The sequence below is a fragment of the Vanessa atalanta genome, chromosome 15 (genome assembly GCF_905147765.1).
Source record: "Vanessa atalanta chromosome 15, ilVanAtal1.2, whole genome shotgun sequence".
Lineage (NCBI taxonomy): Eukaryota > Metazoa > Arthropoda > Insecta > Lepidoptera > Nymphalidae > Vanessa > Vanessa atalanta.
The window spans coordinates 4,456,108-4,477,824 of NC_061885.1; the positions used below are offsets into that span (position 1 = coordinate 4,456,108).

At 29.6% G+C, this 21,717-nt stretch overlaps 1 protein-coding gene across 1 annotated transcript; it reads right to left on the reverse strand.

Moving 5' to 3' along the window:
- Positions 1 to 2,319: 2,319 nt before the first annotated feature.
- On the reverse strand, positions 2,320 to 17,109 carry LOC125069449 (peptide methionine sulfoxide reductase). The gene is made up of 6 exons (XM_047678949.1): positions 16,946 to 17,109; positions 16,591 to 16,871; positions 12,159 to 12,319; positions 8,543 to 8,663; positions 5,520 to 5,656; positions 2,320 to 3,292 (listed from the first exon to the last, which is right to left on the reverse strand). The coding sequence occupies exons 2-6, from the start codon at positions 16,636 to 16,638 to the stop codon at positions 3,058 to 3,060; spliced, it is 702 nt and encodes a 233-aa protein (XP_047534905.1). The 5' UTR covers positions 16,639 to 16,871; positions 16,946 to 17,109; the 3' UTR covers positions 2,320 to 3,057.
- Positions 17,110 to 21,717: the final 4,608 nt, after the last annotated feature.

Consider the following 21,717-nt stretch of genomic DNA (forward strand, 5'->3'; position numbering starts at 1 on the left):
TATTTCTTTTGACTAGAATATTATCTTAATAAATTAGTTTTATTACTATATCAATGCCCATTATATAAAGAAGAGAATATCAGTTACCCATAGATATAAAGAACTCAGCCAATGCTATAATATAACTGAACAAATTTTTAACTAAAACTACGCAGGTGGCTTAAGTGGCCAGTTACTGGTGAGTTTACCCTATAATGGCGTTTTAATTTATGTAAATTTTTTCTCATAATTAATATGAATTAAAAAAAATACTTAAAAACTAATTGAATTATTCCAACTAGGCCTCGCACGGATACTAAGGGTATACATAAAATATTTATATCGTAAAACAAATATCTCTATCGACTTAGATGGCATACGTCAGTCAAGCTTCCAGTCGGCATGAATTTTCACACACATCTACAATCGTTGTCATATTTTTAGCAAATTTACACAATGACTTCCTCATGAATCAGTCCATTGCTGAAAACCGTATCACAATCCGTTACGTGGTTTTTTGACGATTTAGGGGGAAGGGGGGTCGACCATGTTTCAATTTTTCTTACAAGGGCGCGGGAGGTTTGATATTTTTTACGTAAGATAACAAATATACGCAAAGTTAAGATCTGAAAAAGTGCGGGCAATCGCGCAAGTGCCGAGGTGCGCTCGGATGCGTATTAAACTATTTCCATGGCAACGTACCCCCGCTACCCGCACTGCGTTGCCCGGGAACTCCTGCTGCTGCTGCTGGGAAAGCTTGTGAACTAGACGTCATTTGTTTCAGTAAACGACACTTATTATTGCGTTGATGATTTAATATTACAGTTAAATAGTTGAATTATTAAATTGTGTAAACTTCTTTTATTGATGTGTGTCAATTAATGTCTTTATTGTGTTTAAATCATTTTCTCCTTGTCGAACGTCGATTTAAAAAACCAACTAATCGTATATTTATTTTGTCGTATATAAATACTTACGTAATAAATATTAATCAGGGGTGACGGACCTATTCTTATTTTTCTTATTTAGTCGGGAGTGGGGGTCTGAAACTAGTAAAAAAAGTCTTACGAAATAAATGAATGCCCCTAGGGATAGAGACAAAAATCATTTTGAGTATTATACTCATAGGATAGTTTTAGTTCATCAGTAAAATCATATATTTTTTCATATATTTTGATATTGTTTAAACTATAATAAAACTTATGGATTTTTAATTTAAATATATTGTTTGTGTCATAATATAAATATTTAAATTAATGTATATTTAGCGAATGTATTTATATTCTTAATAAATTGCGCAAAAAGTTGCTAAGTATTTACAACTGCGTACAAAGCCGTATTCATTAGTCCTTTGTAGTCAAACACATCGTGATTGTAATGTTAAATAACTTGTATGCAACGATAATGTATTGTTGTAAAGCATTAGTTACATGCTCAAAAAAAAAAAAATTTTTCGTCTCGAATTTTCTATTCTTGCCAAAATATAGAAATATTATTTGCTTTTGTACTAGAAGGTTGTATCGAATAGTTTTTTTTTAATTATATTATTCTTTAAAGTAAATAACTAACGAAACATATTAACATTTATAGGAAAGTTTGTAAATAAACGTACCTATTTTAATTTAATTATTTGCCTGTTTAGTTTAGTTTTATTATCTAGAGTCTAAATACTGTTTTCAAAACATTCGTTAGTATAGTAGCGCCACCTATCAATTCATACACACTTTAAATTGACAGCGCCGCACACAAGTTCGATCAATCGCTCACAGACAAGAGTTTTAACAATTTGCAAACAGATGTCTCTGCTAGTAGCAAAAATGTGGTATTTTTCGGCAACAATACACGAAGCAATATGCAATGCGAGTATGCGAAGTATATAATAAAGTACAGCTAACTTACTTATATAATAAAACTATATAAATAAAACCTTTGACGAAACGAGCTTCATTAAATTTTATGTATATATGTATATTGCATATTTATTGCAAAAAAGTCTTCTCATTTATTATTAAATTCTGTATATGTATACGGATACTTGTGGACGGATAAGAAAGTGGTTCAGAATAATACATACATATTATTAAAACTTTCAATTTTAGAGATTTATTTAAAATAGTTTTTTTGTGGTTTTTATTAAGAAGATATGATGAGTATATATTAGATACCTATAAAATAAAAATAGATATCATGTTTTTTTATTTGATAATCTTGTTAAAATTACTTGAGAAAAAGAGCAGGATAGAAAATTAAAGTCTTTAGTTTCACAAAAATTGTGAAGGAAAGAATTAGGGTATGTGGATATTATGGCAACTAAAATAGTGGATAAATGAAACAACTGTCTTAATAAAATACGTTTTTTTGTGTTTTAATCTTCACAATATAATCTATTCTTAAAATTACGATCGAAATTGATTGAAAATTAAAAAAAAATATGCTTTATGAAGTGTTGCTAATGGATTGTTACAGGCCGGCGCTACACTTGGGTGCAAACATTCGAGCAAGTATTTGATAATTTTGTACATATATTTAGTCTATATCTATCGATAAGCGATTAATACTATTTTAACTCAAGATTTTGTAAATGTTAGCGTTGATGTTCGTTGAACTTTTTTTTTTAAATATATGGCACCGGCAATTTACTTAATACTGAGAACTTGGCATAATGAGAATAAAATTTACAATATTTAAATGTGTCATGATATAATTGCTAGTATTCATTTTAAACTAACATTGTAATGGAATGAAATAAAAAATGGTCCTAAATAATAATTATAGATCAAAATGCAATGCTGCCCCTAATGCTATCACTGTATGAAAGATAAAATATAATGAATTATAGATTTGTTCATATTAATAAATTCAAAAAAATATATCAATTACAAAAACATAAGATATTTTTATAAGGGCAGCATTTGTTAGCTCCATACATTTGTGACGGTTAACCTTTTTTATGTTCCACATTTTATTAATTGTTATCAAGTGAATTTAAAATTTATTTTCAAATTTATAATGGAATTCAAGTGTTGGATCTCTAATAACTTCCGACAGATGTATGGAGCTTGCTTTATAGTCTATAATTTAACACGCTAATCCACCGCCCTCATTGCGTTCCAATTCACGGCGGACATACTCCGCCTGTTTCTCGCTTAAGCCAAGACGAGTGACCTCTTGTTCGAACTGTGTCATCCCGCCAACACCCACGAGGTAGCCGTTGAGTCTAGCCGCCAAATGTGAGGTCTGCAATTTTGAGGAGTCGAGGCCCAAGCTTCGGCATAGATCTTTGTGTCCTTGCAATCGGTATTTTTGATGGTAACTGAAAACATTTTGAATAATTTTATATACATTTTTATTATTATAAATGGTAATGGTAAAAAAATATTAATTAATTAATAATTACACTCTAAACAATGATCAAAAACAAAATTATACCACATTTAAAACAAGGCTATAAATAAAGCTCATCGTGGTTTTCATATATAGTTTAATATATATTAAGTCTAGATGGTTATTATTAGCAGTTAAAACAGTTATAACAACGAATAGCTTGCAATTTAAGAATGGGGTCAATGTCCACAAATAAGTGTAATAATAAATTCGTATTGATCGAGGGATCAAATAAGTCAAATCTCCAATGTATATTTATCAAACGAATCAAATGTTAACTGATCAATCATGATCATTTATCATAAATTGAAACACAATGGTTGAGATTCAACACTTCAAAAGCTGTCCGACTTTGTCATTTTATTTGATTTAATAAATAAAAGACGGCGTAATTATTAGTTACTACTGAAAATAATTATAATATGGGGAATATGAAGAATCCGATAAAATCCGAAATAGACCCGGAACCCTAATAAAATATTGTATACAATGTCAATCAAAATATATAGCTTTACAATGTTTTGAGTTTGAAATTGCACGATTATGTTTTTGCTAACAAAGATTATTAAAATATTTATAAACCAGTTACAATGTTATAGATCGTGACCGTGGAACATTAAATTAGATATGGCAACATTGAATTTTATTTGTCATTTTATGTGGGTACATAAGACTTTGTATGAAATAAAGCAAAAAAAAAAAACGAATTTAAATATTTAAATTATTTAATTGATGTTCACATGATGACACGCATCAGCGTGTGATTGCAGATTAATAAATATAATTTTGGAATTATGTAATTGGAAGAAAAATGAAGATTATTATTCATTTCAGTCCTTTTATTATAGATATAAAATAAACGAACTGTTTTTGTATGTGATAGGTGTGTAAATTTGGCAAAGTCCTTTTTATGGATACAAAAAACAGAGAGATTGGGTTGATCCCAATATCAAACAATGAATCAGTCTAATTCATCCAATTTCTCGTTGATATCATTGAAGTGTGAAAAGGTCTATTTTGGCTTGCAAATGTATGTATGTAGGCCACCTTCCTAAGTATACTGGTCAAAGCCATAAGCGCTTGATTAAGATTTTAAGCAAAACTTTGAGAAAGATAGTGAAATGAGTTCTCAACAAAGATTGGTGTGCTCACATTGTTCAGATTTTTTAGTATTACAACAATGTTATGAACAGTGAACATACAAACACGATTAATCCTACTATTATTGATTGATTGTCATTGAACCGGCGAAGAAATACATCGGTTTTTTTTTGACAATTTTTGATAATTTGCATATGTATATTCAATATTAAAAAAGAACTATTTCAGGAGGCGATTGTTTCATTCCCAAGGTGTAATATGAACTCACTAATTAGCTTTACTAATTGAAACTTAAAACGAATAGACATAAGGACGTCTTTGTTAGAATAAAGAAGTTAGATATATGTCCTTATAGTTTACGCCGGCGACACGTGATATGAAAACCAATGACATTTAAAATGGAGGTTAATACATACAATTGATGATTACTCAAAAGGAGCCGGCCGTGACATCGTTATTGTTATAATTGACAGTTAACATTATGTAGTACATTTGAATATATAGTTACTATGTGAAATATTATTTTAAAGGTCAATTAATACTGACACACACTACACACATAATACTGACACTTAAACTTGAATGCGGGAAAGCGTCACTGAGGTTTTTATGCACGACATGTTTTGAATAACTAGGAAGGACAAGTTACTACCGTATATTTAACGTATCTATACACATGGAGTGTATGCGTCTAAATCTTTCGGTGTCAGAGCTATTCGGTAAGAGGAAAATCGAAACTCAATGCAGAAAACGAGTGTGAAATGTCAGAAAAAAAAGTGTAGGACACACGTATCAATACGGCATATCACTCTAAGTCGATTGTCAATATTCCACGAGTGATATACGAAATAAATTCTTACAGAGTTACACTGCAGATTGCTTAATATGCGTTTATAAATAATTTCGTGTGAAGCGATGCCGAGTGTTAGATGAAATCTGTCATTTGTTTATCGACTTATCTTTTATTATGTTACTTACGAGTAAGGCCACAAACACAGTTACGTCTTATAAAACTTTGTAAAAATGAAATAAAAATATTATTAAAATAAACTCACTCTTCTGCAGGGTAAAATGTACCAGCAGGCGCTATTTCTGTTCGTAGCTGTCCGTTGCAGCGGATTTGCATCGTCTTGTGAGACGCTTCTGCGGCCACCCTCTGTTCTTCGTCATGATATAGAATCATGGATTGATACTAGAATTAAAAAGTAAGTAGTATTAAATAAAATAGCTTAGGAACGAATAAGCTACTGATTCGATTGTGATGAAACTTTTTTTGCAAACGGTAAAGGCTCAGAAAAAAAACTTTTATTGAAAACATGCGAAGCCGGAACGGGTAGCTGATAAATTATTATTATTTACACAGCAAACATTTTCTTTGAAAATATATAGAAAATTCTAAAGATGAAGAGATAAACGAATCGCTTTCCATTATTTTTAAAATATGAAACAGATCTATTCATAAGTCTATAAAGATAAATCCTATTATTTTCAGACAGGATTCCATTCGAATACAAAGATATTTTGAAATAAGATAATATATGAAGGTGTACGAGAGGAGCACAGAGAAAAGGAGGGGTTATTTTGAAAGGTTAAAGATTGAAGAAAGATAATAGGAGGCGTACCTACAATTGGATATCTACTGAATGATGGTGAATATGAATATGATATTGTATGAAAATTATATCGCGAAAGTAAGACACTGTCCTAGATTGTGTTGATAATATAATATGTATTTCGCATCAAATTTTATTTAAATTCAATTTTTAAAACGCCATTCAACAAACTTCCTAAATGGCAATCAGTACTACATCGTCCGTTCATAGAATAGAGTTTACTTTCACGAAAAAAAAACTATGTTGGTTATGTTAAGTATAAACATAATTATTTGGTAAAATATTTTTTTTTTATATTAAGCAATTAGCATATTTTTAGTAGTTCAATGTCTGTTTTCTGGAGTGTCTGGAAATGGCAATCACTTGACCAGTGGCGTAGCTAGGTGGGTAAGGGCCCCGGTGCGTAGAAAAAGAATCGGGCCCTCGCCCCCTCTTTAACGTATATTGGCATTCAAAATTATAGATAGTAATAAGAATGGGATACAGGATACAGTGAGTTGAACATATCATTAGTTAATTAAATCCATACTTCACCTCTATTCAAAGCTCTTTTCATAGCTTAGGTTAGAGGGCCCCCAGACCTCAGGGGCCCTGGTGCACTGCACCACCTGGCCCTACGATAGCTACGCCACTGCACTTGACTAGTATTACTGAACCATTACACGGTCTATTTCTCCGACCTCGACAATAATGTGCTATTTATTTTTCGAACACGTTTTTGTCATAATTATTTTATCAGTTATTATAATCAATGTAAGATAAACCAAGAACTAACAAAATGCAATTTGTTTTCAGAAGAACGAACAAAAATTTATTTATTTTAAAACTATTGCAGTTGGTACAAAATGCCTTCATGTCAGAAGGTTGGCAGAGCCTTTGGGCTAATCAAAAATAATATAAATAAAATAAATTATACATAAACATAACATAAATACTGTAAAAAATATGGTATGTAATGGTAAAAAAATAACAAACAATGATGTAGCAATTAATAAATGTTTTGTTTTGTTGATAATCTTTGGCACAACAATTAACATTGTTGTACTGTAACTGTAAAACACTGTTGTTATTTTTTAAAAGCTAATTAACTCAATGTAATTTTAGAATATCTGTTAATAATATAATATACATACCAAACCCTTGAGTACATTTAGAACTGTTGTAATTAAAAAAAAAAAAATACATTGAACATTTTTTTACAACGAACCTAAGTACTTACTCATCATATGTTCTACTGCTAAACAGCAATATTTTATATTGTAGTCTTTCCATTTGAAAGCTGAGTAAATCAGTGTAATTACAAGCATAAGGGACATAACATGTTAGACACCAAGGCTGGTTTAGCATTAGCGATGTAAGGAATGGTTAATATTTCTTACAGCGCCAGTGTCTTTTGGCAGCGGTGACCGCTTATCAGCTTAGGTGGCCTATTTACTTGTCTGTCGAATTATTTAATAAAACAAATTAAAAAATATACTATCGTGATTTTACCAAAACTCTTAATATCTTAAATGTATACATAATAAAATCAATATATTATAACTATCACTACATATTATAAAATAGTCTCCCCGCCTCGTTTGTCTGAACGCAATTAACTCAAAATCACCAATTGTTTACACCAATGAACGGTGATTCATGAAGAAGATTCTGGTGCAAAATTAATTAATGATTTGTGAAATATGACCGACCCGCATTGGAGCAGCGTGGTGGAATATGCTCCAAGCCTTCTCCTCAAAGGGAGAGGAGGCATTAGCTCAGCAGTGGGAAATTTACAGGCTGTTAATGTAATGTAATGTAAATGAAATTTGACGATGATTGTTGAATGGCGATATTCGGAACGTAAACCGATAGAGATGTAGGTATTACGATTAAAATAAAATTTGTAGACTCATTCTACCGGGTAGTAAAGTGTACGGGTATCTACGGGTAGTAAAGTGTAAATACAAAAAATACCTTTAAAAACAGTCTATCTCAGACAGAATATGGACATTACTAATTATTGGAAACTGGATAAATAATCATAATGTTTATACCTATCTTGATGCGAACAATGACATTTAAATCCATATAATTGTGTATTAATACACATTACAAGTTTATAAAGTACTGATAAATTTCTTACATGAATCGTAGTAAATTAATCTATCATAATCATAGATCGTGTTTTATTACTCGAGAAAGTAATTCTTAATCTTGTTTGTAATTATGAAGATTATAGTATTATTATGAGTAATCAGTTAATGTTACACGCAGCAAATATAAGACACTTTAGATACATCATAGATACTCTAAGGTTTTGTTGCCATTATAGAAAAATGACTAAGGTTAAGGTTAAATAAATCGAAATTAAAAATATTTTATTATAAATATCAAAATGAAGTCATTCGTAAGTATATATAATATTTTAATAAATCTAGCGAGGCTTTAAACTAAAGCTAAATATGCTGTGAACTGTGACTTACCTGTCGTTTTAGCTTGGTGGTCAGCCCGTACTCATGGTTGCCCCAAAACATATCAAGAAGATCTTCGTACGTAACGGTTTTTGGATCGTAATCCAGCTCGATTACCTCCGTGTGATCACCTCTGCGAATAGAAATGTTACTTTCTTAAATCAATGAAATCAAAATGTTTTCTATTTAAGCAGGCAATATTTTATTATATCTTATGATTGAATCGTCATGTTACAGTAGTGTATTAATTTAACTTGAATTAATATGCTACTAAACTATTTTTAAGTAAACCTTAAGAAACCTTAAACCATGAAGAAATAATGGATCCAGAAAAAAAAAATGGTTAGTACCTACCATTAATATAAAACCTTTAAAAATCCTTTCTATTAGGTAGTACTTATGATTTATTTACAATAATCAGTATTCTAGATGATGATAATTATATTATTATAGTTGGGTGGAACTAATTTACAAATCAATTCCTATATATAATCGGTAACGTTGAAAATTCTTAAAATAACTACAATGAGCAGTACTTAATTAAATCCTATTAGTGAGAAGTTTTATCGCTATCAAAATATATGAAACATTAAATTAATAAAAGAACTGAATAAATATCTCTAAATTTAAAACAATTGCTAGAAATTTTGGTAGAAATAAGTACTTCGTTAAAACTGATCGATAATTGACTTAAACTATTAAAGATGTTTAATTATTTCAATAAATCATCGTTTTGACTTCACGTTCGCTTAATATATATAGCGAAGCATGATTATAAATAAAGCATTTCTAATCATCACAGAGATAAACAATGCTGATAGTGCGTAGTTTGACGACCACCTTGGCCTTGCCGTGCGTAGACAACCTTGACGCAACAGATACAATGCCAAACTGTATTAGTATAAAATAATAACCACATTTAAAAGAAAGACTTCCTTGTCTCCGAATTCCTAATTCATCCTCGTACTTAGTCACGTGACTAATATGAAAATAAACTAGTTTTTCCTTATTTTTTAATCCTGTTTTTTTTTTTCAAGGGTACAAGGTAACTGCGAAATGAGTTTACTTATAGGCTTAATCAGCCTTAATGGGGAGTTTTCCCAGAACTTAATATAATATAATATCCCGTGGAAAATTGAATTAATATTTAATATACGTAGGAAGGTACTAAAAATTTATTAGTTTATGTATCAATATTCTTTGGTAGGTACTACACCGAAAAACGTTGAGAGTTGAGACTAAAACATTATTGTTATACAAAAAAATATTTATATTAAAATTGTATTTAAAAAAACAATATTTGGCAGAATACTCTAATACTTATATTGTTATATTATCTGTGATTTATTAACACTCGTCAGAGCTTATTCAAAACGATAAACACGCATTTAAAAGTGATTAGGCGAATTCTTACTACGAGTAGTCACTATAAATAAATCAAACAGATTATAACGCAACAATAGAGTTGCATTAACATCATGATTGTGTATTATAAAATTCTTAAAGCATAAAATGATTCAATTAATTTATTACACATTCAATTTAATGTTACTTTCTAGAAACATTTTATAATTAAAAAAAAATCTATTGTGTATGTCATTTATGATAAATCAACTTAAATATATAAAGGACGACACGTGGAATCATTAATAAATGTTGAATAAACGTAATTCATTCATACGTAAACAAGATTGCTACGTATGCTTTACGTAAAAGGTAAAATACATTAAAATATCACGAAGCTAACGTGGGTTAAATCCGTTCATTGTGTATTTATGGGTTTCGATTTTTTTTTATACAGTCGTATAAAAAAGATTACCTCTCAAACCAGCCAGTAACTTTTCCGCTCTCTAAAATTATTTTTTAAATAGTCACAATTTTGTAAATTGCAATCAAGAATCCTCTTTACATTTCCTATTTTCTGCACTTCTACGGCTGGAGCACTTCAAAATGAGACCATAACCGATTATTTATGTGCAGCTATCGTCCCGTAATTACTGGGACATAAATCGGCTTACGCTACTAATGTAGAAATAAGATATAAAATATTTAGTATCATGTACTACTGAAAAGACAAATACTTCTCTCATAGTAATTACATTAATTATTAATTTACGATTTCTGTAGTTTAATTTTATTACACATTGATGTCATTTCAGATTAAATGCTAATGACCTCACTGTTTTATAATTAGTTAATTACCACCACTTAACATATATAATAGCAAAAACAATTGCGCAATAACACAGTGACCATATAAAGTTAATAATCATTGTTATAATAGCAAGTCAGCGCGATTATATGATGAATCAAGAAATTTAGCAAATTGCATCTAAGGCTCGTGTAATGTACTTGAAAAATATAGATAAAAATCGACGTACGCTAATCTATATGCGAATTTAATCTTTGCCTTGACCCATATCGGTCGGTCTAATTCTGTAACGTTTATCTCAGCAAGAAATAACTTAAGCGATTTTTAAAAAATATTAGTCCAACGGACAGTACAGTAGACAGTTTGTAGTAAAGACTTTTTATTAAGATACTCATTAAAACAGACAATATTTAGTCTTAAATATGTTAAAAGATAAAATTGGATATGAGTAGTATTTTAGACGTATGTTTTTATTAATTTCTTACTCACAATTATAATAAGAATGAGTTTTTTTATAGATACATGCATATATGATCTGGTATTAGGTTTCAATGCCACACAAACATACACACACATATTGAAAAGTCGTACACTGATTGAATGTATGTGACTACGGGAAATCTAAAACAATACAATGAATACTAAATTTGCTTATGTATAAAATAAAATATTTATAAAAACCTTTTTAGTAATGCATTTCAAATAGTTTGAATAATTAACATCGATTTTTTATGCAGGGAAAAATTGTGACGCAATGCTTATGTACCGTGAAAAAGAATAAAGAAAATCTCATAACAATTCAAGTCAACTGGTCCAAGTTGATAATGAACATCTCTTCGTATTACATTTACAGTTCCCAGAAATTTATAATTTGATGTACCGCTGTACCGATTAAACCTTCGCGGAAAGAAATTTGAAACGAACGTTCACAGTAAACACTTGCGTATTCAACATGTTTTGAAAATAATTGTTGCGATTTGATTTGCTTGTTTAATAAATTATCCTTAAGGAAAGAAAGCGGTAGGTATGTTTATGAGTTTTTGGTTGAATGATGAAATATTTCCTTTGAATATTTGTTTTACAGAAGATAAATGACGCTTAAAATATATGACCGCCAATTACTGGGCTTTTTTTAGAATTATTTTTTAGAGTAAAATAAATTGGTATTAATAGCAATTAAACCGATGGTTGAAACGTAAATATTAATGTTAATTTTTATTTATTAGATGCCTAAGGCATACAAAATCGCTCCAATAAGAAGAATCAAATTAATCCAATAAGCGAACATGCTTGCTCTGAAATTGTGTTTTTATTACCTCTCGTGTACACTTGCATGATTTTATGTTGAAAATAATAAAAGTTTGACAGTTTTTACTCAAATGACATAAAAAATCCACGTGAAACAACATTCAATTTTAAATAAATTCAACAACAAGTGATACATGGACACAATTTAAATATTATTTTTTGACTTACATGTTTCTGTAGTGCGGATTCTTTGTAGTGCCACCAGCGTACCCAACTCTTGTCCTCACGATACCGGTCGTAGCGCCGAACAGGGAATCGTTTGACCAGAAACAGCCCATACCGAACGTCGCCTTCTTCGTCGGTATGTCGACATCGTGGAGTAAAGCGGCCTGTGTTAAACCAATAAAATACCATAAAGTATTTGTAAAACTATATGCAATACAATATCGGATAATTTTTTATTAATCGACGATTGTTTAAGTTGTAAACATGTCGAATGACGAATAAGAAATGATCTTTGTTTGCAAAAATGTTTCTGAGGATAACGTTTGAAGTGACGAAGAAATCTGCTGTCAGTGATTGTTCGAATAATGTTTCCTTTTTTACTTGCACTGGAAAACACGTCGAGTAAAGAGCTCGTTATAATATATTGCGTAATATAATTACCGCCATTATGTAAAAAAGTTAACCGTGCACTTGGCTCCGATGCCCTGGACAACAGGTTTTTTTCTGGAGATGGTTATAATGTTATGTAAAGCAGTTCTCCTTTCGTCCTCAAAGGGATTCCTCTTAATAACAGCGGTTAAACCTGTTCTCGGTAAAACTTTGTTCCACGTCATCGTGTATATATTTTAAAATTATAATTCATTATAAATGTATTTATTTTCGAAAACTTTGATATTGAACTTATGTAAAAAAAGTAATATATTCTTTAAATTTTTTAATGTTTGCATGACTATTGTTAATATATTAGGTTTTTAATTATACGAATGTGCTGTTATTTATCAAGATTTCTTAGAAGCAGGCGTTTGTTAGTAGAATTACACTCACAGAACATCGGACCATGGGAGTATAGTGTACTATAATAACTCTGTGTAGAGTCACGTATCGTGACCGACATAAGATCAAAGATTAAAATGACTTAATGTATAGTAATTAGTGCAATAATATTATAAGGATATATAATTAGGAACTGCGCTGAAATTTAAATAATAGCTGATAATCTCTTCAGACTGATCTATTGTATTAGAGCATAAGCATTACTATTGGAACTAATGCGATGTCATCCACACAATACTAATGTTATCTTTAGTTCAAGTAATAAATTTTAATTAGGTGCATGTAATTGCGTTCAATTTTTATCTAGTCCCTCGTTAATTATGCAATTATTTGAACAAATTTTAAATATTAATTGTATACTTTCTAAGTAAGTAGGTATTATGTTACAAATAAAATATCACACTGTTTTAAATTCTATATATACTACATAATGTCCAACATTATTGCTATTCTTTGTAAATACAATGGGAAATAATATTTTATTAACTTTTAAATCTCTTTTCTTGGTTTGGATTCGAAGATTAACGGTTATTTCGCTAGCAAATAGCTAGTACAGTACAGTCATCTTCTACTAGTACTACATTCGTTGACACACTATTGATAAAACAAATAACTTAAAAATAAATACAATAAGTTATTTATAATATAGATATCTAATCAATCCGGTTTCCATATTTCCAGGTGATACAGCTACGGTCATACTTCCGGTCGAGTCAAAATTACTAATGACATTAGATCAGGTATAGACATTTCACATGAATGTAACTCATTTGCATTTAACTGTCACGACACATACTACTGAGTTCGTTACGTTATAATTTAAATAATTTGAAATCTCCTTTTCGAAATTCATTTCATATTGAGATGTCGGAGTTAGCCAATCATGATTTAGCTGGGGCATCACATGATGTTGTGTATCCGTAAGTCATTGAAATTTTCATTTATTCGATCACACGTTGTATTTTTATTCTTTGCCAGAATTTTAATTTTTGCAGAAGATATCCAAATTTGTAGCCAAACAACGATCGAAGGTATTTTTATTGAGATTACGGTACACAGATTAACAGAAACAGTGATAAGGGTTAAACAAAACAATCAACACTATAAATATATATAACGACACATTGCCATTATCATTATTTTCTATATCCATCTGTGGCTGCCGAGCGATCGTGGGTAGGCAGGCGAGGAGAATTAAAACCACGTGTTTGAAGGTTTTACAATATAATAGTAATACAATCAGCACTTTCGATATTATAATAAAGTAACGACGCTCCACCAGGCACGTCTTGCTTACGCGAAATGCAAATGCGTTACCAAAAGAGCCTGAAGTTGCGTCCGAGTGAAGAAACGTCCAACCGCACTATTCCCAATGTTACTGTCAAAAATGTCATTATTACTTTTTTTCGTTTCTTGACACTCTCAAAACACAGTGGCGCGTCATATATAATCCCTTGTGAACCACAAAATTATTTGACTGTCAATATTTAAATGAATATTAAGAAGCTCTCTCTTCCTATCTATTCTTGATTACACACGTGCAAGCTATTTTAATTTTCCTAAGGACAAATTTCAGATTTCGTCGAAGTTTAATTTGCATCGTGAACGTGATTTAATTCAAATTATCCTTCTTATATAGAAATGAATTAATTTGGAATTCTTCCACAGGATAGTCGCGGATACTCAAAATAACTTTTTCCCTTTACTGAGAATTACCTAACTTATGAAAATAAATCGAAAATTTTGAAAATATAATAAAAAAATGTTAAAAAGGGAGACGCTATTATTTACTGCAATTGTAAAAGCGACTTTTGAGTAGTTGCAATAACTACTTAAAAAGTGTAAAAGTCGTTTTTGGAATATCGATTTGTAATTTTATAAGTGTATTATTGTTTATAAGTGTAAGTATGAATTAAATAATAAAAAAAGTTTAGTTTTTTAGTTGTGATGGGACAACAAACAGACAGATTTCACATCTATAAGATTAACCTCATACTGATGACGGCAAACAAGACGATTTTGATGAAATTATTTTTGAGTCTAATAAGTGTAATAAAGACTACTTCATAATTATAGCGAAACAATAAATACATTCTTAGCGCTTTGCACTAATTCATATACCATAAATTAATAATTCACAGATGAAAAACGGGCGCTATAAACAAAAAGCGCTATTAGGCCTTAAGATCTATAAACATTAATAAAGTGTGACTTTTTTCAAACGAAACGAATCATACAACGATATTAAATTTGCCACGTCGTTCTTGAACTTTGATCGTTGTTCCACATGTAACTCGTCTATTTCGGTCTGAAATTGAAGACTTCCCTTGAGGTACCAAATGACTATTACCGACATGAGTAACGATATATAGATTATCAATTGAACGATAAATCCTAAAAATAGCACACAAAACTAAAATAAATGTTTATGCGAGATTAATTTGATATTATTAAAATAATAAATGCCTTACTAGAGCTGTATTCAAACGGAATCAATTTAATAAAAAATATATGTATATTTAAACTAAATCTTATCAAATACCTATGTTCTGAATAATTATTTTAATTTAATAGTTTCCATTGCAGTTACAACGCTTAGAAATGTAAACACGTGTTGCGTTTTTCTGACAATGAAACAATTAACATCAAATATTAACAAAAAACTCTGTTAATTTAAAGTTCTTTTCAACGTGTCCCTCAAATATTGCGTATACGGTTTTATTGGAACCTGAAATGGATTTAACTCAGACTCTACATTTTTTAATCAAAACATTCAATAATTAATTTACGGTCAGAGATTCGACATCTATAATACACAAATTAACACCGGTTTCATAATGTTCTTATTCTTATTTTTAAATGAAAGCCGACCCAAAAATATACCACGACATAAATAAAAATTTTAATTACGGGTTCGAGCTTTTCGAATCCCTGTCTCAAAATTCGAGAAAATTTAAAATAGATCCATTTAATTTATGTTACAGGCTTGTTTAAGTATTTTATTTACAAGGGAAAGATTTAAAGGGACCTATAGGCTTACAGTAAAACAGTTATGAGTTAATCACAAAAAAATAGAGTCAGAAATTGTAACAGTTACAGGCTTCAATTGAACTTGTATTGTCATAAGTAATTAGATCTGATCGCAAAAAAATAACCGTATGAAAGAGCTACAAGTTCAACGTCCCACTTTCTTTCGCAAAAACTTCCATACACAATCAATCAAGCAATGTCAATTTGCATCTAGAAATTACACATTGACAAATAAAACACCACGTTTAACGTGTGCTATACATTAGTATTTTTAATATATTATTACGAATTATTCCCTCTTTAAATATTAGGAGATTGATCTAGAATATTTCTTGTATAAATTGACATAAAATATCCTTTAATGATTATCATAAGAAAAAAAGTGTATTATTATTTTTTTGACATTTCGTTTGTTCATGTATATAATTATATTAATTATTAAACAAACGACAACTGAATACGTGTGATATAAAAATGTGGGAACATGCTTAAAAAAAAACATTAAAAGTAATGATTTACATTCGTAATATTATGTTGTAATATTTTTTATACATTTTATTAAATTACTTACGTTCGTTGGTGGTTTCATGGTGCAAAATTTTCTAATAAGTCTCAGCATGCACGAGGATAAATGATTGATTTTAAATTATTTTCCGGCGCTAAGCGTGTAGGTTTTGTAGAGTCGCGTGTGTTATACGGATACGGAGTGAAGCCGCGACACGTCTGTACGGTAAGGCGGTCCGGCGCACACTGTCAATGCCGCAGTAACCGTAATTTTCTAGCGAAATGCCCGTAACGTCGTGTTTCACAAATCATGCACAGACAGACATCCGATTATAAGTTGGACACTCACTGAAAAATACATTATATCTGGTAGCAAATTCTACCTATCAGGCTTTCAAAATATCACAATTCAATAAAGATACCTTATTAAAGACGTAAAACATCTATTTTAATCCCATATTTATTCCAAAATGCTGACGGAGTATTTCAAATATAAATTATGTAGGTCAAAAATGATTTCGTCTGGCAAAAATATAGCTACACTCGTTAGCTTATACTAGACACTAAATTTCTCTTTTATTACTACATGAGATTGTAAGGAGTATTGATTGCGTACTACTTTGTGACGAACGCATTTCATTAAACGGCGTTGCTTGCAGTCACTGTTGGCAGATGATATCTATGGCGTAATATACCTTTGACTTGCATCGCGCATGATATATGAGCGAAAGTGCAAGTTCACTGGGTTATTCAACTTCCCGTCATCAAATATTTGATATTTCACAACACTGCCGTAATGTTAGTTATCGATCTTTTTTTATTTCTGGCATTGAATGACCTAGCATGCGGCAAAACCGGATCGATTGAATCTACCTTTGAATAACACGTCATAACCTTTAACCAGAGTTCAATGTTACATAATAATTTAAATAACTGAATGGTTTTTATTTATATATATTCAACCAATATATTTAATCCCTAAAGATGTTTTGAAATTTGATTTCAAGGTCAAGGAATATACCGTGTGTTCACCCTTTACCCTTTAAAAAAAAAAGCAGTAATTTTTATCTATAACAATATTATAAAGTAACTTTGTTTGTTGCTGTTTCACGTCCAAATCGCTGAATCGAATTTGGTATCAAGCAAGCTTCATCTCTAAGATTTTATACCTAACACCTGATTACGCACCCCTAAAATGCGAGCACAGCTGCGAGCGACAATTTCTAATCTATATATCGACTGGGATAGTTTCAAAATCTTAAAAAAAATATATTGTAATAGACTTTGATATTGGCCAATACAATCTATGATATGTCGAATCCAGCTATAAACTAAGGGAATAGTTTTTCACAATTAAATAGTTACTTTTAATTATTTTAAGATAATCTAAATTTATTAATTTAGATTATTTTAAAATAGAATTACTCCCTTTAGCCAACTGTGTATAATTTATTGCCATAATTCGACTCTTATAGTGTCAAAATCTGTGCAATACTACTGTTTTTTTTTTTTTTGTAATAATGGTCTTGATTCCCTTTAATGGCAATCTTTTCGATAAATTCTAAGCGATTCTCGCTTATTTAACAATACTGTTAATAATTTAATATTTCATGTAGATACGTATTATATTTCAATAATACATACATTCATATAAACTGATAATAAATAAAAGGCAATCATTAAAACAACTGATTTATTCATATAATATTTAAGTATATTAGGAATCACCTTAATAATAAACACTACTGTTCAAAAGTCAGTCACTAAGTTACATTTTTTATTATGAACTTTAAATATATTAATGAAAAATACAACAGACATATGCATAAGATATAATAGTTTATTAATTTGTACCGACTCAACCGCAATCATCAAACAGTAGTGTAAGAGTATACATAAGTACAATGTTTTAAATAATAAATCACAATATTCAATAATGAGCCTATGTAAACATTTAAATATTTAACTATTATTACGACACTCTACTTAAAGGTTGAGTTTTGCCATATGTGTTCGAATGAAAGCACTTACGTTAGAGACGTTTGTAATGTGTAAAAATTTTAATGAATATATTTAAAACCATAGACTTTCTATGTAGTAGGTATTTGTAGAATTTTAACATTATTTATGCTATAGTAAAACAATTATCTATTTCATTTATGCGCTTATAAGTTCAGATACAAAAATATAATTGTCAAAATTTATAGAAAATTAGGCTTTGTGCATTACTACTAATAACGCTTTAAAGATTAAAAAAAAAAAACAAATTTTTTAGATTTGATAAGACGTTCTTAATAAATTTAAAAAATGGCAAGCTCCAAAAAGGCAAGGTTTATTTTTTAATTTACGAATTTAGGCGACTATTCTAACATACATTAATATTCAAAAATATGTTTTTACCATCAATTTATACTACTGATTTCCTAGAGAAGTTCAAAAACTTTTAGATATATTTACATACATTGAGTCCTACTACTTTCGAAAGGATATAATTTTTGAGTGTTTTCTAAAATATTAAAAATATAACATTCTCAAGGCAAGACTAACAAAGAGGCACTCGTTAAGAATATTGTAAATATTTACAATTATTATATTAAAAAAAAATCTGTTTCTAAAATAGGTATAGGCGCTACGACGATATGAATACAGACAGATATCTTAAGCCGGGTACTCACACACGAGCTGACCGTAACTGTGGGATGTTACTCGCACTAAAAATATCAGGTGGAAGAGAGGAACGTGCTGCGCTCGCAGCGAATCGACCAGTGTTGGAATTTGCCGAAAATAAGTGGCTCGCTGTGGTCCTTGACACTTCATAGCACACTTCAAACTGAATAACTCGTGCATTTAACAATAATTTGCAAAAGTAATTGGATATAAAACAAATCTCTCGCTTAAAAAACGCCCATAAAAAGACAGATGTTTTTTCTTTAAAAATCAAAATAAGAATGACTATAAAAAAACATTTGAATAAAGATCTCTAGAATTAGGGATGTTTTTAGAGCACGGGAACGTGCACTGCACGAATAGATATTTGCATTTCGTGGATTTCCAAACACTGGATAGGTGACCAACCTACAGTTACTGGCTAGTGAGTCCCGGCGAATACATTAATTATTTAATTTACATTTGAAGTTTTAATGACGTCTGATAAATATTCTTCTTAATAAGGTTGGCCATTTAGTTAATCAAAAATTAAAGATAAACTACCCAGAACTATATACAGAGTTACGACATTTTTTTTTAATTTAAGTCGACTAATTATCCAGACCATTACTTAATGAAGATATGTTTTATAATTTTTATACATGTACTAATAATAATTTGATACATTCTTGTCACGAAAAATACAACTTTGATATAAGAAAAAAAAAAAACAATATAGAAATACAAATTTATCACAAAACGCTATAGGTGTGTAAAATGCTTTCGTAAAATAATACTGCAGGAAAATAAAAACAATCAAAACTTTTGTGCTTATAATATAAGGCCATTGTATATTGCTTAAATGTTCGTCTTCAATTTATACATTAGATATATTTCTGCGACGTCACTTGACATCCAAACCACGTTAGACTTTAAGTACTTTTTAAGTACTAATGACGCTCACTACAAACTATCGAAATAATTATTCTACACTAGTGACTATGATATGGACGAATGAATTACTAATGGATGGGTATTAATGACTTCTACGAGATAAATACGTTACAAAAAGCTTATTTACATAAATATATTTACTTTAATGGAATGTTAAGCTGCCATTATGATGAAGGAATACCACAGATATTGAACACTAGAATTTTATAGAATGATCTCACTCCTTTTTTTTTTTAAATTATAAAATTTTTCAAAAGGTTATTTTTATATATAGTTCTACAATACCCATAAAGTCCGGTTATTAAAAATATTAAAATTATTAAAAGTGTACACGATAAAAGCTGGAAAAATTGGCACGCAGAGTAATTAGCGAGAAATAGATCGTAACGATGATTAAAAAATGCGAATAAATAGTGACAACATAATAGGAAATATATATTAACATATTTCACGAAATTTAAGTATATCTTATTTCAAATAAAAACACAATATTACATCGCATTTTTTGTTATGGTATTACTCTGTCTAATGGTGCCATATTTAAAAAATATATATAAACATTTATACTTAAATATAGATATTTTTCGGAACTACTTTCGGAACAAACATGAATATTTTATACATTATACGATAAGTTAAAGACAGAAAAATTGTAACATTTAACAGTAACGAGAAACATGAAAAAAGGCACGCTATACATCCGCGCTTTACGCATAATATAGTAAAATGTAAACTTACCTAATATTATTGTTTAAGTGGGGGTTTTGAATGGGGTCTACGAGGTTTTTTTTTATATAGAATCATATATTATTGTAAAGCACGGATGTCAAAATTCCACTGGAATGCCATGGCCCCCTCCCTCTGTCAACAAACAGCTGCGTTTTGTGAATTAAAGATAGCGATTCGTAGAGCAAATACAAGATGCATCTCTGAACTGGATCACATTATGAATTATTTTTTATACTCTTGAAACGCATCATACACTTGCTCATACGATCCGGTTTTAAAAATATACACCTACATAACAATTCCAGTCTTAAACGTTTTGAAAGGAAGTACAAAACATTTTCGTTTGCAAATTATTTTTTAAGAAAATTTTGTATATTTTTGTAATATAGATAAAAAATTGTACATGAAATAGAAATATAGTATCGAAATAAAACGAAATTTTAACAAAACTATTTTACATTTTAATAAATATTTTATATTATCTGTGTCTGTTAATCAATAAACGATTAAATTAAATGTATTGTTGTTTTTCTCTTTCTTGGTTATTTTTTTTTTGTTATATATTTGAAAGTATCGTTTCATAGCTCAAATATATCCACGTTTATTAATAAGAATATTAGATGTTGTCAGTTTTATTTATATTAATATTGATATATAAGAAAAAAATCCAGCCAGAATCTGTCATGGAAGAAAAAGATCGATTCTAGGTTTATGAAATAATTTTCAATTTTGGAATTATTGTTTTTAAACATTATATATATATATATAAAAAAAAAATATTTTCAGACTTATCTCTACAATAAGTCAAAAATTATATAATAGAAAATAGAAATTGCGAAATTATTTAGAATGAAATAATTGCATT

Coding starts and splice junctions, on each gene's coding strand:
- LOC125069449 (XM_047678949.1), bottom strand. CDS start 16,638: ATGCTGAGACTTATTAGAAAATTTTGCACCATGAAACCACCAACGAAC. Junction 12,320..16,590: donor CCATGAAACCACCAACGAAC/GTAAGTAATTTA, acceptor GGTTTAACACAG/GCCGCTTTACTCCACGATGT. Junction 8,664..12,158: donor AATCCGCACTACAGAAACAT/GTAAGTCAAAAA, acceptor TTCTATTCGCAG/AGGTGATCACACGGAGGTAA.